Source organism: Abramis brama (genome assembly GCF_963993115.1).
Source record: "Abramis brama genome assembly, chromosome: 5".
Classification (NCBI taxonomy): Eukaryota; Metazoa; Chordata; class Actinopteri; order Cypriniformes; family Leuciscidae; genus Abramis; species Abramis brama.
In genome coordinates, this window is record NC_139967.1 from 24092302 (window position 1) to 24115393 (window position 23092).

The window sequence follows — 23092 nt, forward strand, 5'->3', positions numbered from 1 at the left end:
CGCTGTTCGCCAGCAGCAGCAGCCATTCTTTGTTTTCAAGTAGCAGGGAACCGTCGCAAGTCTGTCGTCATTATGTTAAGTCCACCCGCCGACTCTATACACGATGTCATTGGCCTGACTAGAGTTTGGTTTTTCCAGCTCAAAAGCCAACGGAGAGTTGCTAAACCACCCTGGCTGCAAAATAAAATTTGCTGCCGCTAGGGTGCGTCTAGATTTCTAGGCTATGTATTTCCTAGAGTTTTCTCTTTTGAAAAGGAAAAAAAAAAGTTTTTTTGATACATCTGTTTTTGTGCATGTCTAAAGGCGGGCATACACTGTGCGATTTTCGTCCGATTTTGAGCCGAATTCTGACTCGTGCAACTCTTTTTCGGGTTGGGCTGATTTTCAGCTTTGTCGTGCCTTGTTTGTCGTGCAGTGTTCGTGCAGTGTACAGGGTGAAACGAGAGGCGAGAAACCTCTCACGACTGGCAATCGGATGGTCGGAAGAATTTCTGGCATGTCAGAAATTTTGGTCGCTCCTCGTGACTATATCGCACAGTTGAAGCAAAGCTACAAACCGATTGCCCTAAACTCTGAGTTTTTTCCCTCACTGCACCTGCGCGAAAACAGAAGTTTAACCATTTCATCTGCAGCAAGAAAGAAAATGAAAAGAGGGAGATCTTAATTTCTGTAGCTATCAAACTAGCTATAAATTACTGTTGCTTACCTCCAGTTTGTGTTGCAAAATGGATAAACCATATATTACCCACGTCTTCCAAGCCACCTGCGATGTAGCTACCGTGCCCCTTTAATTTGTTAAACAATGTCCATGTTAAACAAACTGTTTTTGAAATAAAGCTGTTTTGACTAATTATTGCAGTGTTCGGAAATATTATAGACTTAATAATTACAGGCCTATTGTAATATATTAAATTAATCTATTTAATTAATCTATTAATAATATTGTAATATTATTCATTGTAATCGACCTAAATGTTTTTAGACAAATTTCAATGAGGAGGAGTAAGCTTCTTTGTAATCTTTTATTAACCTCACAGCGCGTTGGTTATGTGGTGATGCGCTATGAAATTATTGCTTGGCAAATTAATTATAATGGCCTATCAATTTAATAATAAAAGTAGGCCTTCCCTAATAATACTAATAATAATTTAATACATAAATTGGAAATGCTAAATCATTGATAGCTGATGCTTGTTTTCGACAATATCTCTGGGTACATGATATCATCTGGCGCAACCAGGCACGGGGGTTTATCGCACATATTTCACACGTATAGTGTGAGCAGTCAAGTCGCAGCTCGACGTTCGGACTGTATAGTGTGAGCACAAAAATCCTGAGCTTTAGCTTTACATCGCATGCAATCTACTCGTTCAGTGTGAGTAGGTACTTTGCTGAAGTCGCACAGTGTATGCCCGCCTTAACACATTACAGAATACCGAACCTACATTTGATTTCGCTTTTTTATGGACTTCCCGGCCGTCCAACCGCTCTGCCTAGAGCAAAAGGAGCAAAATCTAGAGGACCACAACAAAGACTTCTTAGATCTGGCATGCCTCACACACTATCCAGATCGCTCTCTTTGTGTGTGTTTTACTTTACCAGCCTCAATGAGCGATCCAAGACATGGATGGTCCAGTGTTGGTCCTCCGGGAGATTTTGGCACCTATATGGAGTGGGTGCTGTTGAGTAACGGATCTCCGTTCACCATCTGCCCTGCAGAGGAGGACATCATTCTGGACCCAGAGCACAGCCAGCCACTTCCCACACACTGCACGGAGTGTATGCCAGAGCCCGCCGCAGACACAGAGCTCGAGCCTGCCGCGATGTCAGCGCCAGATGGAACAAAGACTGAGCCAATCATCGTTCTGGAGTCCGTCACTTTGGGTGTCCTTTTGGAGTTCGAGGGCATGGGTGAGCTGCAGCTGGTTTCTGTTATCTATTATGAGGAAATGGAAGAGTATATTGCCCTGTATCTCCCGTCCCCACTGGTCCCACCCAGCTCCAATTCTCCTGTGTTTCTTCTGGTCCCACCCAGCTCCTGTGCCTCCAAGGATCCTGCCTAGCCTCCCTCTCCCACCTCGACTGCCCATAACATCCAGTTCCTCGGTTCCGCCTCCGCTGGTTCCCTTAAGTATCTTGGCTCCTCCTCTGACTCCTCTCTGCTGTGTGGATCCACTTTGGGACTTCTGGTCTCCAGCTCCGCCTTGTCAAGTCCCTTTGCTTTGCCTCCAGCTGCTGAGCCTGTCACTCCAGCTCGGCTCGTCGACTTGTCAGCTCCACCTTGTCTCCCCCCTCTCTCGGGTTCACCTGGGACCATCGTCCTTACGGCTCCACCAGGCTCCCTCGTCCCTCTGGCTTCACCTTTGTCAGACGTCACTCTGCCTGCGCCACAGACTTTTGAGCCTCTAGCTGCGATTCATCCCTCCACCCCTTCGGTTCTGTTGGGCTCCGCCTTTGTCCTCAATCCCACCGGCTCCTATATGTTTACTTATGTCAGTTCATTGAGTTTTAGTTTGGTTTTCCCTGTGCATGTTTACCTGAGTTCTAGTTCAATGTTTGTTTCCACGGTTGTTTGCTTGATTGCTCCCTTGTGTTTTTAAGCCTTTAGTTCAGTCTTTTCCATGTTCGGTATTGTTTATGTGAATGTGTTATTGCTATATCTAGTTTTCTCTTTGTTTAATAAATTAATATTTTTGATTCATCTTTCCTCATGCGTGTCTAACACGTTACACTTTCCTTGTCCAGAGTCCATAGTTCATGCTGTGCAGTGGAAATAAGCTATGCTCAAACTGTATTAAAGCTATAATCATCATCATCACGATAAACCTTTATTCTAATGCCAACAATGAATTTGCCATAAAGTATTTTACCTTTTACTTAAAGCCTGACTCAGTTGTCAAGATGATACATATTACATTTTTCTCTGACTTAGTCTTGTGGTTTAAGTCATGGAATGCATCAGACAGCCTGGAAGATCAGGCACCCAAAGAAATACTCACATGTGGACCCATCTTATTTGACAAAGAGTCTCTACTCTTTTTTTTTTTTTAAAATAAAGATTAGATTATATACTGACAGACAGTTTGATTAGCAGTTTCTCTCTTCTCTTTTTGTGTCCCTCTGTCTGTCAATGCCAGCATCTGGGTTCTGTGGTGAGAGGTCTGTAAACCCCAAACCATCCTCCACTTCTGCAAAGTGCCACAGAGTGCCCATAATGATGCCATCATGCAACACCAGCACTACCCCATACCTATTTCAGGCCTCATTCACACACACACACACACACGCACACATACACACTGTGCCTCTCTTTCACATGCAAACGCCACATATTCCCTCGTATTTTGGTGACTTCTGTTCATTTCTTTATTTAACTGGGTTCTACTTGCAGCACAGTCTGTGATCCCTCTTTATTCGACTACTGTGGTGTGCGATTCTCGGTGTATGCTGTGATTTAGAGCGCTCACAATAGTAAGAGCCAGATTTATTACATAACTAGATACATGAAGTCTTTGGGGCTAATCAGGCTTTATTCCTTCACTATGCATGGAAAATCCTTGCAGCAAGCCACAAAGGAGCAGTTTCAGAGTGGAAAATGTTTCAGAAATCCAGTCAAACATTCCATAAGCTTGCCAATCCTTGTGTGTTTGTGAGTGTATGAGTCAGTGGCCATCTACCATTTGTTTTATATGATGTGCAGTAGTTATTAGTGTCTGTGTCATCAACATTCTCAGTCCTTTCCCCTTGCCATCTTTTTATCTATGTTTTGCTTTTGTTTGTATATCGTATTTCCCATTCTTCCTTAAAGTCAGCATGAAACGTAAGTTGCAATAGTATTTTCGTCCCTATTGTGATGTATATCCGAGTGAAACGCCTTCTCAAAGAAGAAAAAATTTAGGGCAGGACTTAATTTTGTCCAATGGGAATTGATTGGATGGTTGTGGTTTGCTATTGCTGTGATCTCATGTGTGACTAGCAGGTTGTACCGCCTTCGAGCCGATAAACACGTCATTAGAGGAGAAGAGATGATGAGGGAGGGGAAGTTAATAGATTATAAGGGCAAAAAAATAAAATAATGATGTTCACAGAACAGATAAATCATTTATAATAAATACTGTTATATTTATATTCCATAAAAAAATATGAATTGTCCATTTTGATTTCATTGTGAAAAGAATCCATGCACCTTCTACACAGAAGATAGCAAAGAGGAGTACGACGCAGTTAGGATAATTGGTCTTGCCAGTCAGAGACTTTGAAACTCAAATTAGAGGTTGTGTTGGAAAGTGATAAGAGAACACTGTGTATAAGTGAGTGTCTGTGTTTGAGGGAGAGGTGGCAGCTGTGGGCTTTTTTAAAGGGCAATATTGAAACTCAGGCCCTTAAACAAGCATTCTGGTTTACTCAGAGTAAACTCACTGCTTTTCACTGTGGGAATGAGGCCAGTTATTTAAAGCATAGCAGAGGAATGTGTGTATATATATATATATATATAATATATATGTGTGTGTGTGTGTGTGTGTGTGTGTGTGTGTGTGTGTGTGTTTGTGTATTTGTTATTGGCTGCTTACCCTGTAGTTATTCCGAAGTGAAAACATCCAATGGTTAATGGTAGACAGGTTTTTTGAGTGATAGGAGTCATTTAATTATTTTGCAAGCTCCATTGACAACTTTAGCACTTTAGTTTTTATAAGACGTCCCCTCCATTGTCCCTTTGTGATGTTCAGTATTTAAAGGCATAGTTCAACTTTGACTTTCTTCTTGGGAACAAAAAATATACTGTATTTTGAAGAATGTCTTAAGTGTTTTTTGTCCAATGAGGTCCAGTTTGTTTTAGATCCCATTAACTTTTATTGTATTGAAAAAACTAGTTCTTCAAAGCAGTGACATGAGGGTGAGTAAATGTTGACAAATTTTCTATTATAGGTGAACTTTAGACTTTAGTGAGGGCAGATGCCATATTGAATTTTACTCTGATGAAAACAGCTGTGAGGGATAGACTACTGTTTTTACAGTGGTACCTACTTTTTATAGGTAAGATCATACTAGGAATTTTTCAAAGCTCACTTTCAATACTTTCAGAACTGTTTTATGGAGTTTTTGTCTATTGAAAATTTCTTTGGAAAGATCTTTTGTGAGTTAAACAATTGGCATGTTGTTAATTTACTATACAAATCCATTTCTATCCCTTACAGCCTCGTTTTGCTTCCTGTCAAAAAATTAATTTGGCTATACCTTGACTAAGGTCTATCCCTTTAAGAAAGGCAAAGACATTTAAATATTACTGGTGGTTGATAACATCAACGTTCCACTGACTAATGATAGATCAGCCGGAGGCAGTGATGTCAACCGTTATGTTTGGACCCCTGTTTTTATTTAATCTGCAATTGCAGGGACTCTCTATTCCAGGGCCCGTGACAACACTTCTGGTTTTCTCTTTCATTGGTGCCCATGCAAACAGAGACACCAAAACATCAGTATTTTCTCAGTCAGACTAAACCTTACAGCTCCAGTTAAAAACTGACAGATAAAGCACCTTGTCAAAACTCTTTTGATCATTCTGGATTCACAACAGCTGTTCAGTAGCAGCAAAGATTCACGCTCCAAGAAAATATGAGGTACAAATAGCTTCCAAATAATACTTTCAACAACTTTCAAAAAAGGAATTTCCAATGAGTCATTTACTCATAGACATAGTGTATAGTATTAAAAGTTAGTGTTTGGCATGTCTGGCCTATTTCCCCTCTGTAGACGGAATATCTGTAATATTCCATCCTTAATGTCTCCTTTCCTATTCCTTTCTCTCCATAAATACACAAATACCTGTCAAGCGCTGATGATGACATCACAGTCACAGTCTCTTGCTGGCATTCCATCCATCCACGCTGCCTGAATTCTCACATCTCTGTTTAGCTTTCAGAAACTGGAACCTCTGCTGTTGCCAATGTTACGACATGTCCTGGTCCCCTATGCGACAATAGGGAAAGTCTTGTTTAAGAAGCTTGTAATATGTAAACATTGAGATAAAAGAGCAGGATTTCCCCGTGTGCTGTTTTTATTTGCTGCATTTGTTTGTTTGTAAAGATCTGCGGGTGAAAGCTATTTTACAGTTGGTCAGACCCTTGACAAAAGTGGAGGTACTTTGAAGCAAGTTATTTCTGCGTTTTAGAACACTAACAGCATTTCAGCAACTTTTAATGCTACACTTTTTCCCTAGTTCTTATGGAAACCAAAATGTTTGGAAGAAAATGCCTCTGTATTCTCAAGAGAAAGGCATATATACATGCTAGAATGTTAATGTTTGTGTTTGTGTGGTATTTGTACATGTGTGGGTGTGTTTATGCATATTGAAATAGAGTACAGCACATGCACATGCCCTTTCAGTAAACACCCACTCTTATCTTTTCTAGATTTCGTCTAGAGGTAAGCATTTTTTAAATCTCTGATGTTTTTATGTTTTATAATGGGTGTGTGTGGTTGTTGTTTTTGTCATTTTTCTGCCTACAGTAGTAAACACAGTCCCACTAAAGGCTTTTGTCAAGAAACTGAATTAGGTTTAATATTCTTTTGCCCCACCTTCTCTTTTGACTCTAATGGCCACTTCTATATTTTCGTTTGTTTGTGTTTAGAACAGCAAATTATAGTTGCTAACACATAATTTAATGGGAGGGTTTGTTGGTGTGTTAGTAACTTTTTTAGCAGATAAGTTGATGTCGATGTGTTAGCGGGTGTGTTAAGTGGTATGTTTGTGGATGTTAGATTTGAGCTAATTGAAGAAATGTTACAGGGCATTGGGCATTGAATTATATAGGCTATTAATTATAATAAATATTATAATTATATATTATGATCAATATAATCCGATCAGAGTAAAACTTGTATGTACACACAGCTTTTATATATGCACATTACCATTCAAAAGTTTGGGTCAATAAGATTTTCTTTTTAAAATGAATAGTTTCATTCAATAAGGACAAATCTGTTTTCTTTTACAGTGCATGTTAAGGTAGTGTTTTACTGATGGTTTTTGGATCAGCCTCATGACCATAATCAGTTTGTTTGGAGCACCAACCACCAATTACATGTCTGAGCATTTCTGCTTAATTGAGCTTTGACTTTATATGTTCATATATTTTTAAGCGTGATCTTTTCTCTTAATTACTCAATCCAGGGGTGAAGTAATGATCTGAAAAGTGTTGGCTCATCAATATTAATTAGAAGAAGTTATGTAACATCAGTCATCCAGTTGCAGGTCAGTGGTTGCCCAGCCATATTAGGATTACTGCTGGTGTGTTTATTCAATCCAGTGCCAAAGTAACCAGTTGGCAGAGGTGTCTACCTGGTCTTAAATTTGTTGTTTTGCATGGTCAGTTAGATTTTTTCTTTTATATTTTAAAATTTAAAATATTTGATGACATTACATTGTAAGAATTTGGCAAAATTAAACTATTGGTTGTGTTTGTTTCACATTTGATCAATCCCCTTCCCTTTATTTCAGTGGGTCTCTCATTAACCACACTCGCGTATCTGAACTGAATAACCCTGCGGCTGAAGCATTCGTGACTAATGTTGACTGGTGCTAAAGTGATTCATCTGTGTGAGGAGGTGGATGGGTGTGAAAGAACTGCTGCTTTATTAATGAAAGAGCTCTTCTCTTTCTCTTTCTCTATACTTGATGTAATAGAATAATAAATATAATGAATAAAAACATCATTGGTTCATGGTTATGTCATGTGTCTTTCTGCCACAGAGAGCCCGTGCTCTGTACGTATGTGTCTGAGCTTGCTGGCCTTTAAGCCAGGGTATCTGAGGAATGTGAACATTTCTTTGCTTCTTCACCAATGTACCAATGGCACTGGGACTGTACCACTGCACTCATGACTCTCTCTCTCTCTCTCTCTCTCTCTCTCTCTCTCTCTCTCTCTGTCTCTCTCACACACACACACACACACACACACACACACACACACGCACGCACTCAATGGTCTAGTTCCTGCTCAGCCACTAGGAAAACGGCTCACACTTGGCACCTAAAACACGTGTGAATGTTTTAAACAGTCTAATTTTTTCCTTTACCACTATCTTTCATTTACTCATTTCACTATTCATTTATTTTTTCATTCTCTCTGTCCTTCCAAACCTCTGTCTGAAAAATTATTATATTCCTAGTTGTTCCCTAGTTTATTGCCAATAATTTAAAACTAATTTAAAAGCTTTGTGTGTTCTAAGAAATTATTAACCGTGTGTTTCTCTGTGAGTGAACTGTGTGTGTGCGTGTGTGTGTCCCCAAAGATGACAATATCCATAATCCTTGTCCTTGTGGGGACACTTTTTGGTCCCCATGAGGACAGCTTATAAATCATACTAAGTGATGTTTTTTGAAAATGAAACAAGGCAGAAGGTTTTTGTAATGGGTAGGTTTAGGGGTAGGGTTAGTGTAAGGGGATATAATATACAATTTGTACAGTATAAAAACCACTGGAAAGTCCCCATAAATCATTAAAACACAATGTGTGTGTGTATGTGGTTCAGAGAAAAGTCAGAGCACATAAATTTCTTCATACCTCTGCTTGCGAAAGGTAAATTATTTGGGTTATATACATTTATTGAGCATAAGATGAAATAAACAGTAACAGACAGAATGAGAGTCTACACTGGGGAACAGAAATGACTGACAACAACATTGCGCTAACAGTTTTAAAGTTTGTTTGATGCTTGTCTCTGAATTTAATAAGAAACTTTATTAACAAAGACCTTGAAATCAGAAAAATGCTTCTTTGTCTTACAAAAACTCAGTGTCTAACATAACATGATGGTGTTTAATATGTAGTTTTGTAAACACGGAACATAATATTATCTTATCTAATTATATATCTGATGAATTATAGTTTGATGAATATTAAATAATAATGAGCCAAAGTTTGGCTTCTTTTGGTTGACTTGCACACATAGCCTACACTACACTGTAAAAAAATTATCATGAGTCTTGTAATTTTCATTAAAAAACATTAAGGTGATCATTAAAAATATTGTGTATATTTTATTAAGGACATTGTGGTTTAGTGTTTTATTGAAAATATTGAGAACATTTCACTAATAAAACCAAGAGATACTTTTTCCTAATTTTTTAAAGGAAACATACACAGTTTTGAGGCTTGAATTGATGAACTGATAAAGCTGATAAAATTAAGGGAAAAAGGCTACCTATTTATTTGAAGAGAATTACCTCAATTATGCGATTTTATTTAGAGACACCATTGTTAGTTCCCAGCATGCTTTGCACAAGGCTGGAAATGGAGAGTAAATATTGAAATTAAGTGTTATTAAATTCTGACACATTCTGACGTCATGTGTCTTTACGGGATCTTTACGGGATGTGTGTGAACGCACTCACAGATTCCGGAAAATCACTGGCAGTGTGAATGAACCAAAATCAAACGATCCCGGGACACATTATCTGTGTATTTTCCGGAATCTCGGTGTGAAAGGGGCTTTATTGACATACAATAAGAATAAGGGGCAATACAAGTACTGTATTGCATACCCTTGATAAGAAATGTTTGAGTTCACAATGAAACCTTTGACTTTTGATTTAAGACTTTGGTATCTTGATAAATCTGAGCACAGTCTGAGACATTGTTAAGATAGTTAGATACTTTTTTGTTTTACCTAGATGACAGATTGAAAGCAAAAGTCTTAGTTTGCTCTCTAATCATATTACCGTCTGGGAGAATTTACAGATGAAAGACATCTCATGTAATTTTGATTTGGCACAGGTTGCTTTTTTTAAATGAGCTTTTAGCCTACCTGGTATTTGAATGAGGCTGAAGTAACCCACTGTCATGTGATGTACACTAGTTTTATAGAGTAGTTTGACTGACACCCACAATATATTTATCTTACATCAAACCAAGAGTTTGCTAGTAGTGTGATGACCAGAACAGAAATTAAAATATGAATTGAACTGATGTTCAAAGATCTTTTAAGAATCATTTAATCTAAAGTTATTTTTCCTTTATGTCTCAGATTAAAGCATTTACAGGCCCTGGTGTGTGAAGATGATTTATCCACTGATGTGGCAGGTTTATGGATTCAGTTGCCTGCTCTTTATACTGAGGTGTGAGGAAGCTGGAATGAAGCTTTCAGCTTCTTTCTGTAAATACATAGTGATTTTCAGACTGGCAGTGGATTAGACGAGCACAGCAGACACACCCCTGATGAAGATCATCACACGTTATATACGCCCCACCCATCTACACACACACACACACACACACACACACACACACACACACACACACACACACACACACACACACACACACACACACACACACACACACACACACACTCTCTCATACTGGGTCTGTTAAATCCATTACCATTCTCTTTGGCGCAGACAAAGAGTAAGAAAGTATTTGACATTCCTCAGAAATCATAAGCACACATTATGTTGTAAGGTTTCTAGAGTTTTTGTCAGTGTTCTGGCCCTTCTGGGATTACAGTAAATATTTAATAAAGGGAAAAAGCTAAATTTTGGGTATGACAAGATACTAGAAAAGCATTGCATGCCCTGAGAGCTAAATGCTGCTGGGAAAAGTCACATGTATGTGTGTGAATTAGTGGTGTAGTGAAGTCTAAAGCTGTATTTTTGAAACCTTTGACTGTCTGGAGTACTGTAATTAACTCAGCAAGCACAGACACACTGAAACATTCCCACACACACAGAAAAGTTCACACACACGCAAGCCTACACAAACCTATGAATACATATGCACATCATGGACAAAAACACAAGCTTCTACATAGAAAATCACAGTATATACACAACATATATATATATACCCACATTAAAGCTTTAAGGCATTAAAGCTTCACGGTGCAGATGCACACATACATAATGGCACTTTACATTCAATATCTCTGCTATGATTACTGGCCATTAGAAAGATAGAAAGTAATGAATCAAGGATGAAAGGTCATTTTTTCTGCTTTTAAGGTCATTTTTGTTTTATAGAAACTGTTTGTTTGTTGATGTCTGTCATATGGCTTGGTTTTTCTTTAAGTGTTGGTTTTTCTTTAAGTGTTTCTCTCATAAGCACATTCTCATAAAGTCATTTATTTAGTATACTATTTGAACGCAAGAATGGCGGTGCTTTGGGAGCTTGAATCAGCGTGAGCGTGTGTAGGTGGTTATCATACGCACGCAGACAGACTCCCACCAGCTGTAATTGTTTCCGTGTGTTGTCCTCATCAAGCTACGAGAGAAGGCGAGCCGCAGTCTGCTACTGCCAGCCTGATCATATGCCTTTGTGCTCCTCAGACTCAGAGTGTCCCCTGCTTGTCTGGAATCAAGAATCTGATTTTGTTTTGTTTTTTAAGATCTTTGCAGTCTACTGACTTCATGTTTGTTGGCTCTATCATGGCTTGTTTTTCTTGACATAAAATGCTTTTTTGATTCATTTTTGTTTGTCTATATCTCAAAATAGGAGTTTGATGTTTCAATAATATGTTTAAAAATAAATTCTTGTTGATTATGGGCTAGAAGTCTAAATCTGCATCTGTGATTTAGGATTTTGTTTTTATATTTATAGGATAATTATTGTTAGTATATATTCCAATTTTGCTGATTTATCGGTAGCACTTTACAATAAGGTTTCATTAGTTAACTACATTAGTTGACATGAATAATAATGAATTGCACTTCTACAACAATTATTAATCTTTGTTAATGTTAATTTCAACATGTACTAATACATTATTAAAATCAAAAGCTGTTTTTGTTAATATTTGTTAATGCAGTGTGAACTAACATGAACAAACAATGACTGTATTTTTATTAACTAACGTTAACAAAGATTAACAAATACAGTAACAAATGTATTGCGCATGGTTACTTCATGTTAGTTAATACATTAACTAATGTTAACAAATGAGACCTTATTGTACAGTGTTACAGATTAATTTACTTGAATGGCTTGAAGGTGAGTAAATCATGGGGTAAATTTCATTTTAAAGTGAACTACTCCGTTAACCTGTTAACTGTCACCTACCTTTTTGAGCATATCACTTTCAAATTGTATTAAATTTAAACCAACGGTTGGTTTTGTCCATATTTGTGATCAAAGAATGATTTCAGACCATTTGAAAGCTGAATAAATAAGCTTTCCATTGATGTATGGTTTGTTAGAATAGGACAGTATTTGGCCGAGATACAACTATTTGAAAATCTGGAATCTGAGGGTGAAAAAAAATCAAAACATGAGAAAATCGCCTTTAAAGTTGTCCATTTATGTTCGCGATTGTGCTGCATTCACTCACAAAAACAAATGTTTTATATATTTGTGGTAGGAAATTTACAAAATATCTTCATGGAACACAATCTTTAATATCCTAATGATTTTTGGCCATACAGTGTATTGTTGGCTATTGCCACAAATATACCCGTGCGACTTGTGACTGGTTTTGTGATCCAGGGTCACATTTGACCCAAACATGGATTGAAACAACCCAGCATTTTTTAGATCTGAACTTAAATGGTTGTAATTCATGAATGCTATGGAATACAGGTTGGTCTCTTTTTAAAGAACACACTCGAAAGTGAAAGCACTTGAACAATACAATGAAAGTGTAAAAAAGTCATAGAAGTTAGTTTACTGTAAAACTAAACAGACCAATTTGGTAGAAAAGCAACCAAGTTGTGTTCCAAATTTCCAGTTGATATCACAAAAATTGAGCCAGCTAAAAAGTTCAAATGAGGTTGCAATCGTGTTCCCCCAATCCGCCCAGGCTCATGGTCACATGCATACACAGACGCTTTACTCCACTGGCACCATGTGTCCTAATACCCAGACCTTGACAGTTAACAGGTTAAAATCATTGCTTTGCATTAATGTAGTACTACACTCAGTTACAACTTGGATTTTCATTTTACACTTTTTTATTTTACATATCATATGGTTTACTTTTTTCCTAATTGTAAATTTGGGTCCTATTACACTCCGTGCATGACATATCAGTTCTTTCTAGGCTTGCTGTCATAACTGTCCCTTATGTTATGATTTTATAATGGAATGTTTTATTTGTCATCCTCTACCTTTCATTCAACTGTCACCCTAAACAGACCAAATGATACTGATGATTAATTTAAAGAGTAGTTCTTCATAGAACAGAACAGAATAAGAATCAGAAACTGGATTTTCCCCTCTGAAACCACCATGAGCTGGTATTAAATAATGATGTTACTTGTGCCAGTGTTCCAGAATAATCTGGTTAAGCCTGGCTTAATTTTTCAGACCACATAAGAGCGCTGTAACCAAACCACAGTCTGACGCACAACAGTATAAAGCAGATAGTCTGAATACATGTTTATATCAGGTCTTATGCTTTTGTGACAGTGACAGTGAAAAATAATAAAATACAGTTTGCAAAAGCATAAATAATTAGTCTGTGCTATTTTTTGTAACTTTTGCAGTATGTTTCATTATTTTAATCTCAGTCGATGATATCTCTCAAAGGCTCTTATCTATATATACAAATGTGTGAAAAAGTTTGATTTAGGCTACATCATATCGTTAATTTATATATCAACTATATGATATACAGTACAATAATATATCAACCATATGATAGATCATAATAATACTATATAAATATCGTCAAACCCTATGTGGCATGCCTAATCTGTAGTCTGTGTGTGTTTGCAGTGGTGTGTCCTCTCACCTGTATGAATGGAGGAGTGTGCAGTACCCGCACACACTGTCTCTGTCCACCAGGCTTCACCGGACGCCTCTGCCAGTTCCCACTTCGGACTCAAGCTTCTCGAGGCAACAAGCAGCCTGTCTACACCCTGCAGGTGCCCATCTCCTTTACACCACTTGCTCCACTGACTTATCTGTAAATGCACCCTTAGAAAAATCAAATACTGTTTTTTTTCAGTTGCCATCTTGATTCTAAACAAACAAACTGATGGGGCAGAGCCAGTTGTGATAGAAAGAATATTCTGAATGTGTCTCATGTCCTTTAAGAGTTTTGTTAGATCCTGATGTTTTTAGAATAATAATTGACTGAGAATAAATGAATCTCCCAGAGTCTGTCAGAGCCAGGCGGCACAGGTGGGCGGCAGCAGATGACACAGACACACTCTGTGTTCACTCTGCAAGGCACTGGACATCACTCTTCTGAAGGTAATTGGTGCACAGGACATTTTCACTTTCCATTTGAACTGAATTGTGGTCTCACTCGCATACATTCATGTATGTGTGTGTAAATCTGGTGTGAGAATATTTTAATGCAGATATAATGATTGACTAAAGCTAGTTCTATAACGTTCTTTGCATCTGTAGCTCAATATGGGATGGTTAGTCTGGCATATGCACAGGGAAACATGATCACATGTCATCTAGGTCTATGTTTAGTCTAGATGTTTAATGTGTTTTTTGCAGTGTTTGTTATTGTTAACTAAAACTATTAATAAAAGTGTTTGTTCATTGAAATAAATCTAAAGTAAAATAAAATGTAAATTTTAGATGAAAGCAAACCAACATCACTCGTTTCCATATAGAATACAACCTTTTATTGTCTTGTTTTTAAATCCATTTTAAAGCCAAACTTGTTGGTTTGGCATCAACATACCTTGATGCTTTACTGAAACAACATACAGGTATCTTAAGTCTTCTGATCAGTTGCTTTTAACTGTTCCCAGGTCTAGACTAAAACTTAGGGTTGATTGGGACTTTTCGGTTGCTGCTCCTAAACTCTGGAACTTGTTACCCTTGCACATTAATGGCTCAGACAATATCTATTTTTTTAAAGTTAGTTAAAAACTCATTTATCATCTCAGGCTTTTAATTCATCTGGGTGCCGAGTCATGTTTTATGTCTTTTCTTTATGATATTTTTTGTATCTTTTGTTTTATGTTTATTGGTATTACTCTTATTATCTCTGTACAGCACATTGGGCAACTATAGTTGTATTAAATTGTGCTATATAAATAAAGCAAAGAAAGAAAAAAAATGCTTACAATTTAAACTTGGGAAATGTTGCTTTAGCAAATAACTAAATAAAATAAGTTGAAGTAACAAAATTACTAAATCTTAAAATAAATAAAAATAAAGCTCAACAGAAATATAAAAAAACTTAATAAAATTACAAAATTACATAACAAAATTACTAAAAACTGAAAACTAAAAAGCTTAACAAATTACATTTTTGTATTAGAATTTGTGATATCAAATAATATATTCACACTGATAAAAATGATTTTTGGTGAGTAAATACTACAGAAAAAAACAATGTAATTTACATGAAAAAGTTAGTTCAGGCAAGAATAAAAAAAAAAACGAAGTAAATTATATATTAGTTCTCAATTCAAGCATGTAGAAATTAAAGCATAAATATCAATTATAAAATTAAGTAAAATTACTCAGCTTTTCTGATACTGGTGTTCCCATCATGCACCGGGCCTTGAATAGTTAATGAGGTTGATTTTTCACTGTTTTCCTGCTGTATGTACACTGTTTGTATCATTGCTTTTGTTGTTAGGATAAGTAACTTGCCATTTTGTGACATTTGGAGTTCATTTTCTACTCAAAATGACACATTCAAACACAAAAACAATCCATCAAATGTTACGTCATTGTGTATTGTCTACCAAGTGAGGTCTCTGCTTTCACCTAACATGTAAAATCTGATGTGTACATGGTGTCTAACACAATATCTATTGTATTAATTACTTAGATGATTTTAAGTGAAGCATATACTTTAAAAGTGTGGATAAATATGTTATATTGTTTGAGTGAAATGTATTGTAAAGGAAACCTCAATTAAATGGATATTTCTCAACCTTTTACTAGCCAAGTTAAAATGACTTATTTTCTTTGTTACTTTCACTTAACTTAGATAAGTATAGTTTACTTGATTCCATTTTTGAAATTTACTTTAAAAATATGCGTGCAAAAACTTGCCAAAGAAAAATTTATTGACAAATTTACTTGTTTTGTTTTTTTCAGTGCATGCTTAATGCTTTCTACACTTCATTATTATTAAGAAGTTGTTTAAAAATGAATAACTGGATCTGGATAACCCCCTTATTGTTGAATTTGTATTCATCTTTCCAGTGCAGGTCAATGTCCGTGTTGTTCACGCGCCAGACACTTCAGTTGTCATTCATCCTCTTGACCAATCGGAGAACAAGCCTCACGGTACTAAGACTGTGACCCGCCTCCCTCCACAGACACATAAGCCCAAGGGGAGGTGCTTCCAGGAAACCACACCCAAACAGGCTGTGAGTGACAGAAGTAGATGAGATGATACAGAAAATCTGATTTGCCCTTGAATTATTATTATTTATTTTTTTAAATAATGAAATAACCACTTTAATTCTCATTATTTCTCTTTTTGTAGTGTAGTAGTAACCCTCTTCCTGGTCTGACCAATCAGGAAGACTGCTGTGGCAGTGTGGGTAATTCCTGGGGCCAAAATAAATGTTACAAATGCCCTTTACTACCTTGTAAGTTCTTTTCTATTATATAACATTGCTTTCTTTGGGAGTTGCATTTTGCCGTCTCTGCCTAAGATCAAAGAGTGTTACAAGCCAAAAACAACCCCTTCCCATTACCCATTCTTTCAAAAAAAAGTTAATCTCACCGTCCCACTGCTTTAGTTTTTTTAATTCAACCTGTCATAGTTTCATGAGTGAGAATGTAACATTGCAGTCTTGGAGTTACGTTTCAAAATAGGCAAGAAGAAAAATTCTTCACTCTACTTTCTCTTTGTAACCCATTTGATGTCTCAGAGCTCAGACGGTGATCCTGGCCTGGTGAACGCATCTGTGTGTCAGCGGATGTGTGCTAGTGTTTGTGTTGGAGTGTGTGTGAATGTCTGCGAGTGTCTTCGTGCCTCAGCAACATCACCATATTTTCCTATGACACACCCTTTGCAGTAAAAGGAGACAAAAGTGAAGGATGGAAAAAAGAATGAAAAAATGTTGGCTTTGGCAAAAGCCTTTCTGGAAAGCCACTCTGTCTCTGTTCTCACATGTTCTTATACAGAAGAGAAAATATCAGCTTCAGAGAAATGTTCCCACTGCAGCCCTTTTCTCTCTTTTTCACACACACAGAAATGAACCACATCACACACAGCACACCATGCTGCCAGTTTCTTCTCAAACTTTAAATTAAATCCCCTCACAGACACTTCTTTCATCAATTCTCTCTCAATTCAACACTTTCTGCCACTTTCATTTATATTTAGCTTTGTTTTAAATTCCCCGTATTGGTTTGATGTTTCATTGTTATGCTCTGGCTTAATCAATCAAACAAAGCAGCTCGTACAGATGCTTTAGTAAATGATAAGTAATTCTCTGGATTTTTTTCATTCAGATGCAGGGAAACACCACACTATAGTAGAAGACTTTGGCTCCACGTGCCCTCAGGGATACAAGAGACTCAACAGCACTCACTGCCAAGGTAATCTGTGTGTACTTGCTGAATTGTGTGTGTTGTATAGGTTTTACAAATTGTAAGTATGTTGGTTGTCATAAACAAATGTACACATCCATAAGTATTACATGAACTCAAACAAGACAGCTGCCAAACAGTCAGCCACGTGCAGAAAAATAGTTTATACTTCTGTTTGCTGGATAACCAGACCAATGGTTTTTATTTTTATTTTGTGTGTTTGATATTTAATTTTAAGTCCAACTGGTTTAAGGTCACATGACAGAAGGGTTTTATTTTTATTTTAGACATAAGATTCAAATTAAAATGATCAAATTAAACTTAAAGGTCCCACCAGTCCTTGTTTCGGATTCTCATCCACAGACGACTGGTTTTGGGCATGTAATAAATATATTTTTTATTTTATTTTATCTGAAAAGCTACTTTGCTCACAATTCCCACAATTTATCAGGAGAAATGAAAGGTAAACAATATGATCAGTAGAAAATTGAACAATATATAGAATTTAGGATTAAGTTGAACAGCAGTTAAATTGCACCACTTCTGTATATGATGAACAAACTGCATACTTTTTAGGTATTATCAGATAAAACAAGCATTTGCTTTTATGTTTCAGATGAGTATGAAAATACCCGTAGATATTATTCAGCTTCAGTGTAATCCAGATAAACAGAGAGCTACACACTTTAGCTGCCAAGACTGAATGCATGAGAACACTATATGTAAAGTTCTGGTCCAAAGAAAAATCAAATAGATTTTTGACATCATTGGCAGTATAAATTATTTTATAGAAAAGTCAGTGTATAGCAGGGGTGTCAAACTCAGTTCCTGGAGGGCCACAGCCCTACAGAGTTTTGTTCCAACCCTGCTTCAACACACACTCGCCTGCAGTTTTCAAATAAGCCTGAAGGACTTGATTAGCTGATCAGGTGTGTTTAATTAGGGTTGAAGCTAAACTCTGCAGGGCTGTGGCCATAGATATCATATATAAAGGCTAGACGTCTCGTGCGCGCTGCTGGCCAATGGAGGTCGACGTCCGCACGTGGCGGCCATCTTGCCACAGTGTTCTCGCTCACTCGTTTAATGGTGCATGTACTTTAAAATAACCATAACTTGCTCAATTTTCTACCGATTTTCAAACGGTTTGGTTTGTTATAAACGTCAGAGATGTAGTTATGACACTGCATACATACACTGCATACATATGAATAATTATAACATACATGTTCAAGCATTCGGAATTACACCCACGTTAATAACGTTTGTAAGAAACCAAACCGTTTGTAAATCCGTCAAGATTTCAGCGAGATAAGAGGATTTGTGTGCATGCTGATCATTTACCTTACATTAAGCCTGCCTGTGACAAGATGGCCGAACGGTGATGCCGGAAGTGACTGCACCATAAGACATCTAGCGTTTATATATGATATCTATGGCTGTGGCCCTCCAGGAACTGAGTTTGACACCCCTGGTGTATAGCATTACATGATTTACAAGAAAAAGATACTTGAGTGCTTTCTCTTTTGCGTGAAATGTCTCGGTTGGTTTACCTGAATTGAATTTGAACTCTTTGAAGAAGAGTCTTTTGGCCATTGTAAGTTTTTTTTTTTTATTCATATTTTTACAAACTTATTACAAATACTAATGATTTATTTGTTGTTCTCTTGTGGTCTCTTCCTTTCTCTGTCTTAGACATAAATGAATGTATGATGCAGGGGCTGTGTCAGAATGGAGAATGTTTAAACACACAGGGAAGTTTCCGCTGCACCTGCAAACCTGGTTATGTACTGACAGAAAGGACACGCTGCATAGGTAAGACATTAATACATGTGCAAATTCGCACATAACTCACATACTGTATGGCCAACAAGCATTATATAGCCAGCAAACCATCATTAAGATCTTTTTACTCTCTTACCATCAACAGCAACAGTTGAGCAGGGGCTCTGTTATCGTATGGTTACGGAAGCAGGGAAATGTGAGCACGCTCTTCCAACACGCCTTTCCCAGGAGATATGCTGTTGCACTGTGGGTAAAGCATGGGGAAGCAACTGTGAGAGGTGCCCACAGGATGGGACAGGTGAGTGTGCCTTGTGAGAGGGGATGTGCGCGTTATTCAGAATTTAATAGTAGCAAACAGGATGCAGAATTGCAATTCAAATTTGAATAAAAGCAATAGAATTGACATGAACTGTAAGTGTTACCTCAAAAAACCTTTTCAAAAAGTCTTGTTTGAAAGTTCTGGGGAAAGTATTTGAAACTTTGATCTTTGAATATTTTTAGGCCAGTAAGAATTGTTTAACATGCCACCTATTGACATTTATACTTAAAGTAGTTTATATATTTCACCATATTTAACAAACTAACTTTTGTTGACCAGGGTGGAGGAACACTTTATTTCTCAGAATGCATGACCAGTAAATATCTCTTCTTTTCATTCCAATTCAACTTCCTTATGTGGCAGTTGAATTCAACTCATTGCTCATTTATTCAGAATTTTGCTCGATCCTGTTGTGTAAATATTTTTGTATATTTAAAGAAGGTTTGACAAATAAATTTTTGGTCTTTCTCTCTCTCTAATGCTTCCTTCTCACTCGCTCTGTCTCTCTAGCTTCCTTTAATAAGATCTGTCCAGCGGGGAAGGGGATGTCTTTCCTGACCTATCATGGCACTCTGTCCATTCAGCCCTTCCTGCCCATTGACATTAATCATGACACGGGTATAGGCGTTTGAATCAATTCTGAGATAAAGCTTCCATAAATTTGATTGCTGTGATTTTATTAACAGATTATTTATTGTATCTTTGTTTGTGTTCCAGAGGTCAAGCCTCCGGTAAGATCTGGTTTTCTGTCAAAAGTGCTGAAATTAAAAGTCATCTTTGATAGAAATATTAAAAAGTCAGATCAACTATAGACACTTCACTTAATTGATTTTGCCCTCATGTCAACAGGAAGTCCCCATTCAGACGACCACGCCCATGCAGCTCTCACCAATCAGCACGCATGGACACCCAGGTACACTTTAGAAAGCATAGGCACGTTCAAGTTCAAAACGGTGCGCAACGTTTTGCTACGGTTTCCGGGTTGAACGTCATGTTTCCTGGAAACGGCGTGCACCGGTGTGCAACGGGGTTTGAGATATGTTTTCTCTTGTTTGGTGGGTGTGTCAGAACTGCAGTACAATCAGCAGCAACATGTATATAAAGCATGCGGTATTAGAGTGTACTCGCACAATGAGTTCAAGGAAAGTAATTTACAAATGTGTTCGATGCAGCTCGGTATACGCAACAACTGAGGATATTAGAAGACATGTTTGTCGTAGCCTAAGTTTTATTGTAAAAATATAGGATATCAACATAATGATGTAGATGTTTATATTTTTAGCTTCATTGCAAGTGTATGACATTTGGTATAGAAATAAACAATGGTAATTAAGTGCTTTTCCTAAAAATGAGAGAAAATACAGGGTATTAAAACAGTATGAACTTGTTACGATCTGCTCCGAGACTCGAAGGTAAAGATCCAAACGCAGCTTTATTTAGGGGTAATCCAAAGAACAAGCAATAGGTCATACACTGGAAGGCAGTCCAAACAAACAAACAAACAAAACAGGCAGGGACCAGAGGCAAGAGAGTAATCCAGGGAACAAGGCAAGATATCCAAAAACCAAGAGACACAAAACCAGGGAAAAACGCTCAGAAGTGCAGTGCAACAACATACAAAACTTCGCAGTGAGTGAAGGGGTGAACCAGGCTTATATGGGGTGTTTGATCATGAGGTGCAGGTGTGTAATGCAGTGCAGGTGTATGGAGTAATCAGTCCAGGTAGATGCAGGATGGGAAATGTAGTCTGAGAGTGAATATGATAGTTTGGTGTGGAGTGCCCTCTGGTGGCTTTCAAAGGCACTCCAGCTGGTGACCGTTACATAGCCCCCCCTTTAAGGAGCGGATTCCAGACGCTCCTAAAATTGTCCAGGAGGGAGGTGGAGCGGAGGCGGACCCGGGGGCGGGATGGAGGGCCAGGCCCGTGCAGCGGATGAGGACCTGAAGACTCCGGCAGGGCGGAAGGCCAGGGCGGAGCCGGCTGTGCAGGCGACCAGGGCGGAGCAGGCTGTGCAGACGGCCAGGGCGGAGCAGGCTGTGCAGGCGGCCAGGGCGGAGCAGGCTGTGCAGGCGGCCAGGAAGGAGCAGGCTGTGCAGGCGGCCAGGAAGGAGCAGGCTGTGCAGGCGGCCAGGAAGGAGACGACCCTTCAGGCGGCCAGGGAGGAGACCATGGCACAGGAACAGACATCGGCTCAGGAACAGGAACAGACACAGGGACAGGAACAGACACAGGAACAGAGACAGGGACAGGAACAGGGACAGGGACAGGAACAGACACAGGGACAGACACAGGACAGTGGCGGCCATCTTGTCCAAAGACACTAGCTCGGCGGAGACCATCTTGTCCTGAGACACTGGCTCGGCGGAGACCATCTTGTCCTGAGACACTGGCTCGGCGGAGACCATCTTGTCCTGAGACACTGGCTCGGCGGAGACCATCTTGTCCTGAGACACTGGCTCGGCGGAGACCATCTTGTCCTGAGACACTGGCTCGGCGGAGACCATCTTGTTCTGAGACACTGGCTCGGCGGTGGCCATCTTGTCCGAAGACACAGGCGAGGATTCGGCCATCTTGTCCGAAGACACAGGCGTGGAGTCGGCCATCTTGTCCGAAGACACAGGCGCAGAAAGAGGAAGAGGAACAGATTCAGGCTTAGTATCAGGATCAGATTCAGGCTCAGGAACAGATTCAGTCTCGGCGGGACGAGACTCTTGACGGTCGGACGTGACGTGAAGCTCAGTCTCTGGATCGGCAGAAGTGACGTGAAGCTCAGTCTCTGGATCGGCAGAAGTGACGTGAAGCTCAGTCTCTGGATCGGCAGAAGTGACGTGAAGCTCAGTCTCTGGCTCGGCAGAAGTGACGTGAAGCTCAGTCTCTGGCTCGGCAGAAGTGACGTGAACAGTCTCTGGCTCGGCAGAAGTGACGTGAACAGTCTCTGGCTCAGGATCAGCGCGCTCTGAGCTTGACGGGACCAGCGGCGAGGGCTTTGAGCTGGGTAGGACCAGCGGCGAAGAGGACTCTGAGCTGGTTAGGACCAGCGATGAAGAGGGCTTTGAGCTGGAAAGGACCAGCGATGAAGAGGGCTCTGAACTGGACGGAACCAGCGGCGAAGAGGGCTCTGAGCTGGGCAGGACCAGCGGCGAAGAGGGCTCTGAGCTGGACGGAACCAGCGATGAAGAGGGCTCTGTGCTGGGCAGGACCAGCGGCGAAGAGGGCTCTGTGCTGGATGGAACCAGCGATGAAGAGGGCTCTGTGCTGGACGGGACCAGCGGTGAAGAAGGCTCTGTGCTGGACGGGACCAGCGGTGAAGAGGGTTCTGTGCTGGACGGGACCAGCGGTGAAGACTCTAGCTTGGCGGGCATGTCGCTTGCTGTCTCAGGCGCGGCGGGCATGACGCATACTGCCTTGGCTTCGGCAGATCTGGTGTGAAGTGCGGGCTCGGCTGGACTGGCGTGAAGTGCAGGCTCGGCTGGACTGGCGTGAAGTGCAGGCTCAGGGGATGCTGTGAGATTGTGGAACCCCTCATCCACA

At 39.2% G+C, this 23092-nt stretch overlaps 1 protein-coding gene across 2 annotated transcripts in view; it reads left to right on the forward strand.

Moving 5' to 3' along the window:
- The window catches only part of ltbp3 (latent transforming growth factor beta binding protein 3), a 55447-nt gene that overhangs the window by 11606 nt on the left and 20749 nt on the right, over positions 1-23092 (forward strand). For both annotated transcript variants that reach the window (XM_084113195.1, XM_084113196.1), the window contains exons 2-11: positions 13707-13855; positions 14090-14186; positions 16119-16285; positions 16405-16510; positions 17382-17468; positions 19152-19271; positions 19387-19539; positions 20071-20178; positions 20278-20291; positions 20410-20473. In XM_084113195.1, the coding sequence (XP_083969321.1) occupies positions 13707-13855; positions 14090-14186; positions 16119-16285; positions 16405-16510; positions 17382-17468; positions 19152-19271; positions 19387-19539; positions 20071-20178; positions 20278-20291; positions 20410-20473 (1065 nt within the window). The remainder of the gene's footprint in view (positions 1-13706; positions 13856-14089; positions 14187-16118; positions 16286-16404; positions 16511-17381; positions 17469-19151; positions 19272-19386; positions 19540-20070; positions 20179-20277; positions 20292-20409; positions 20474-23092) is intronic.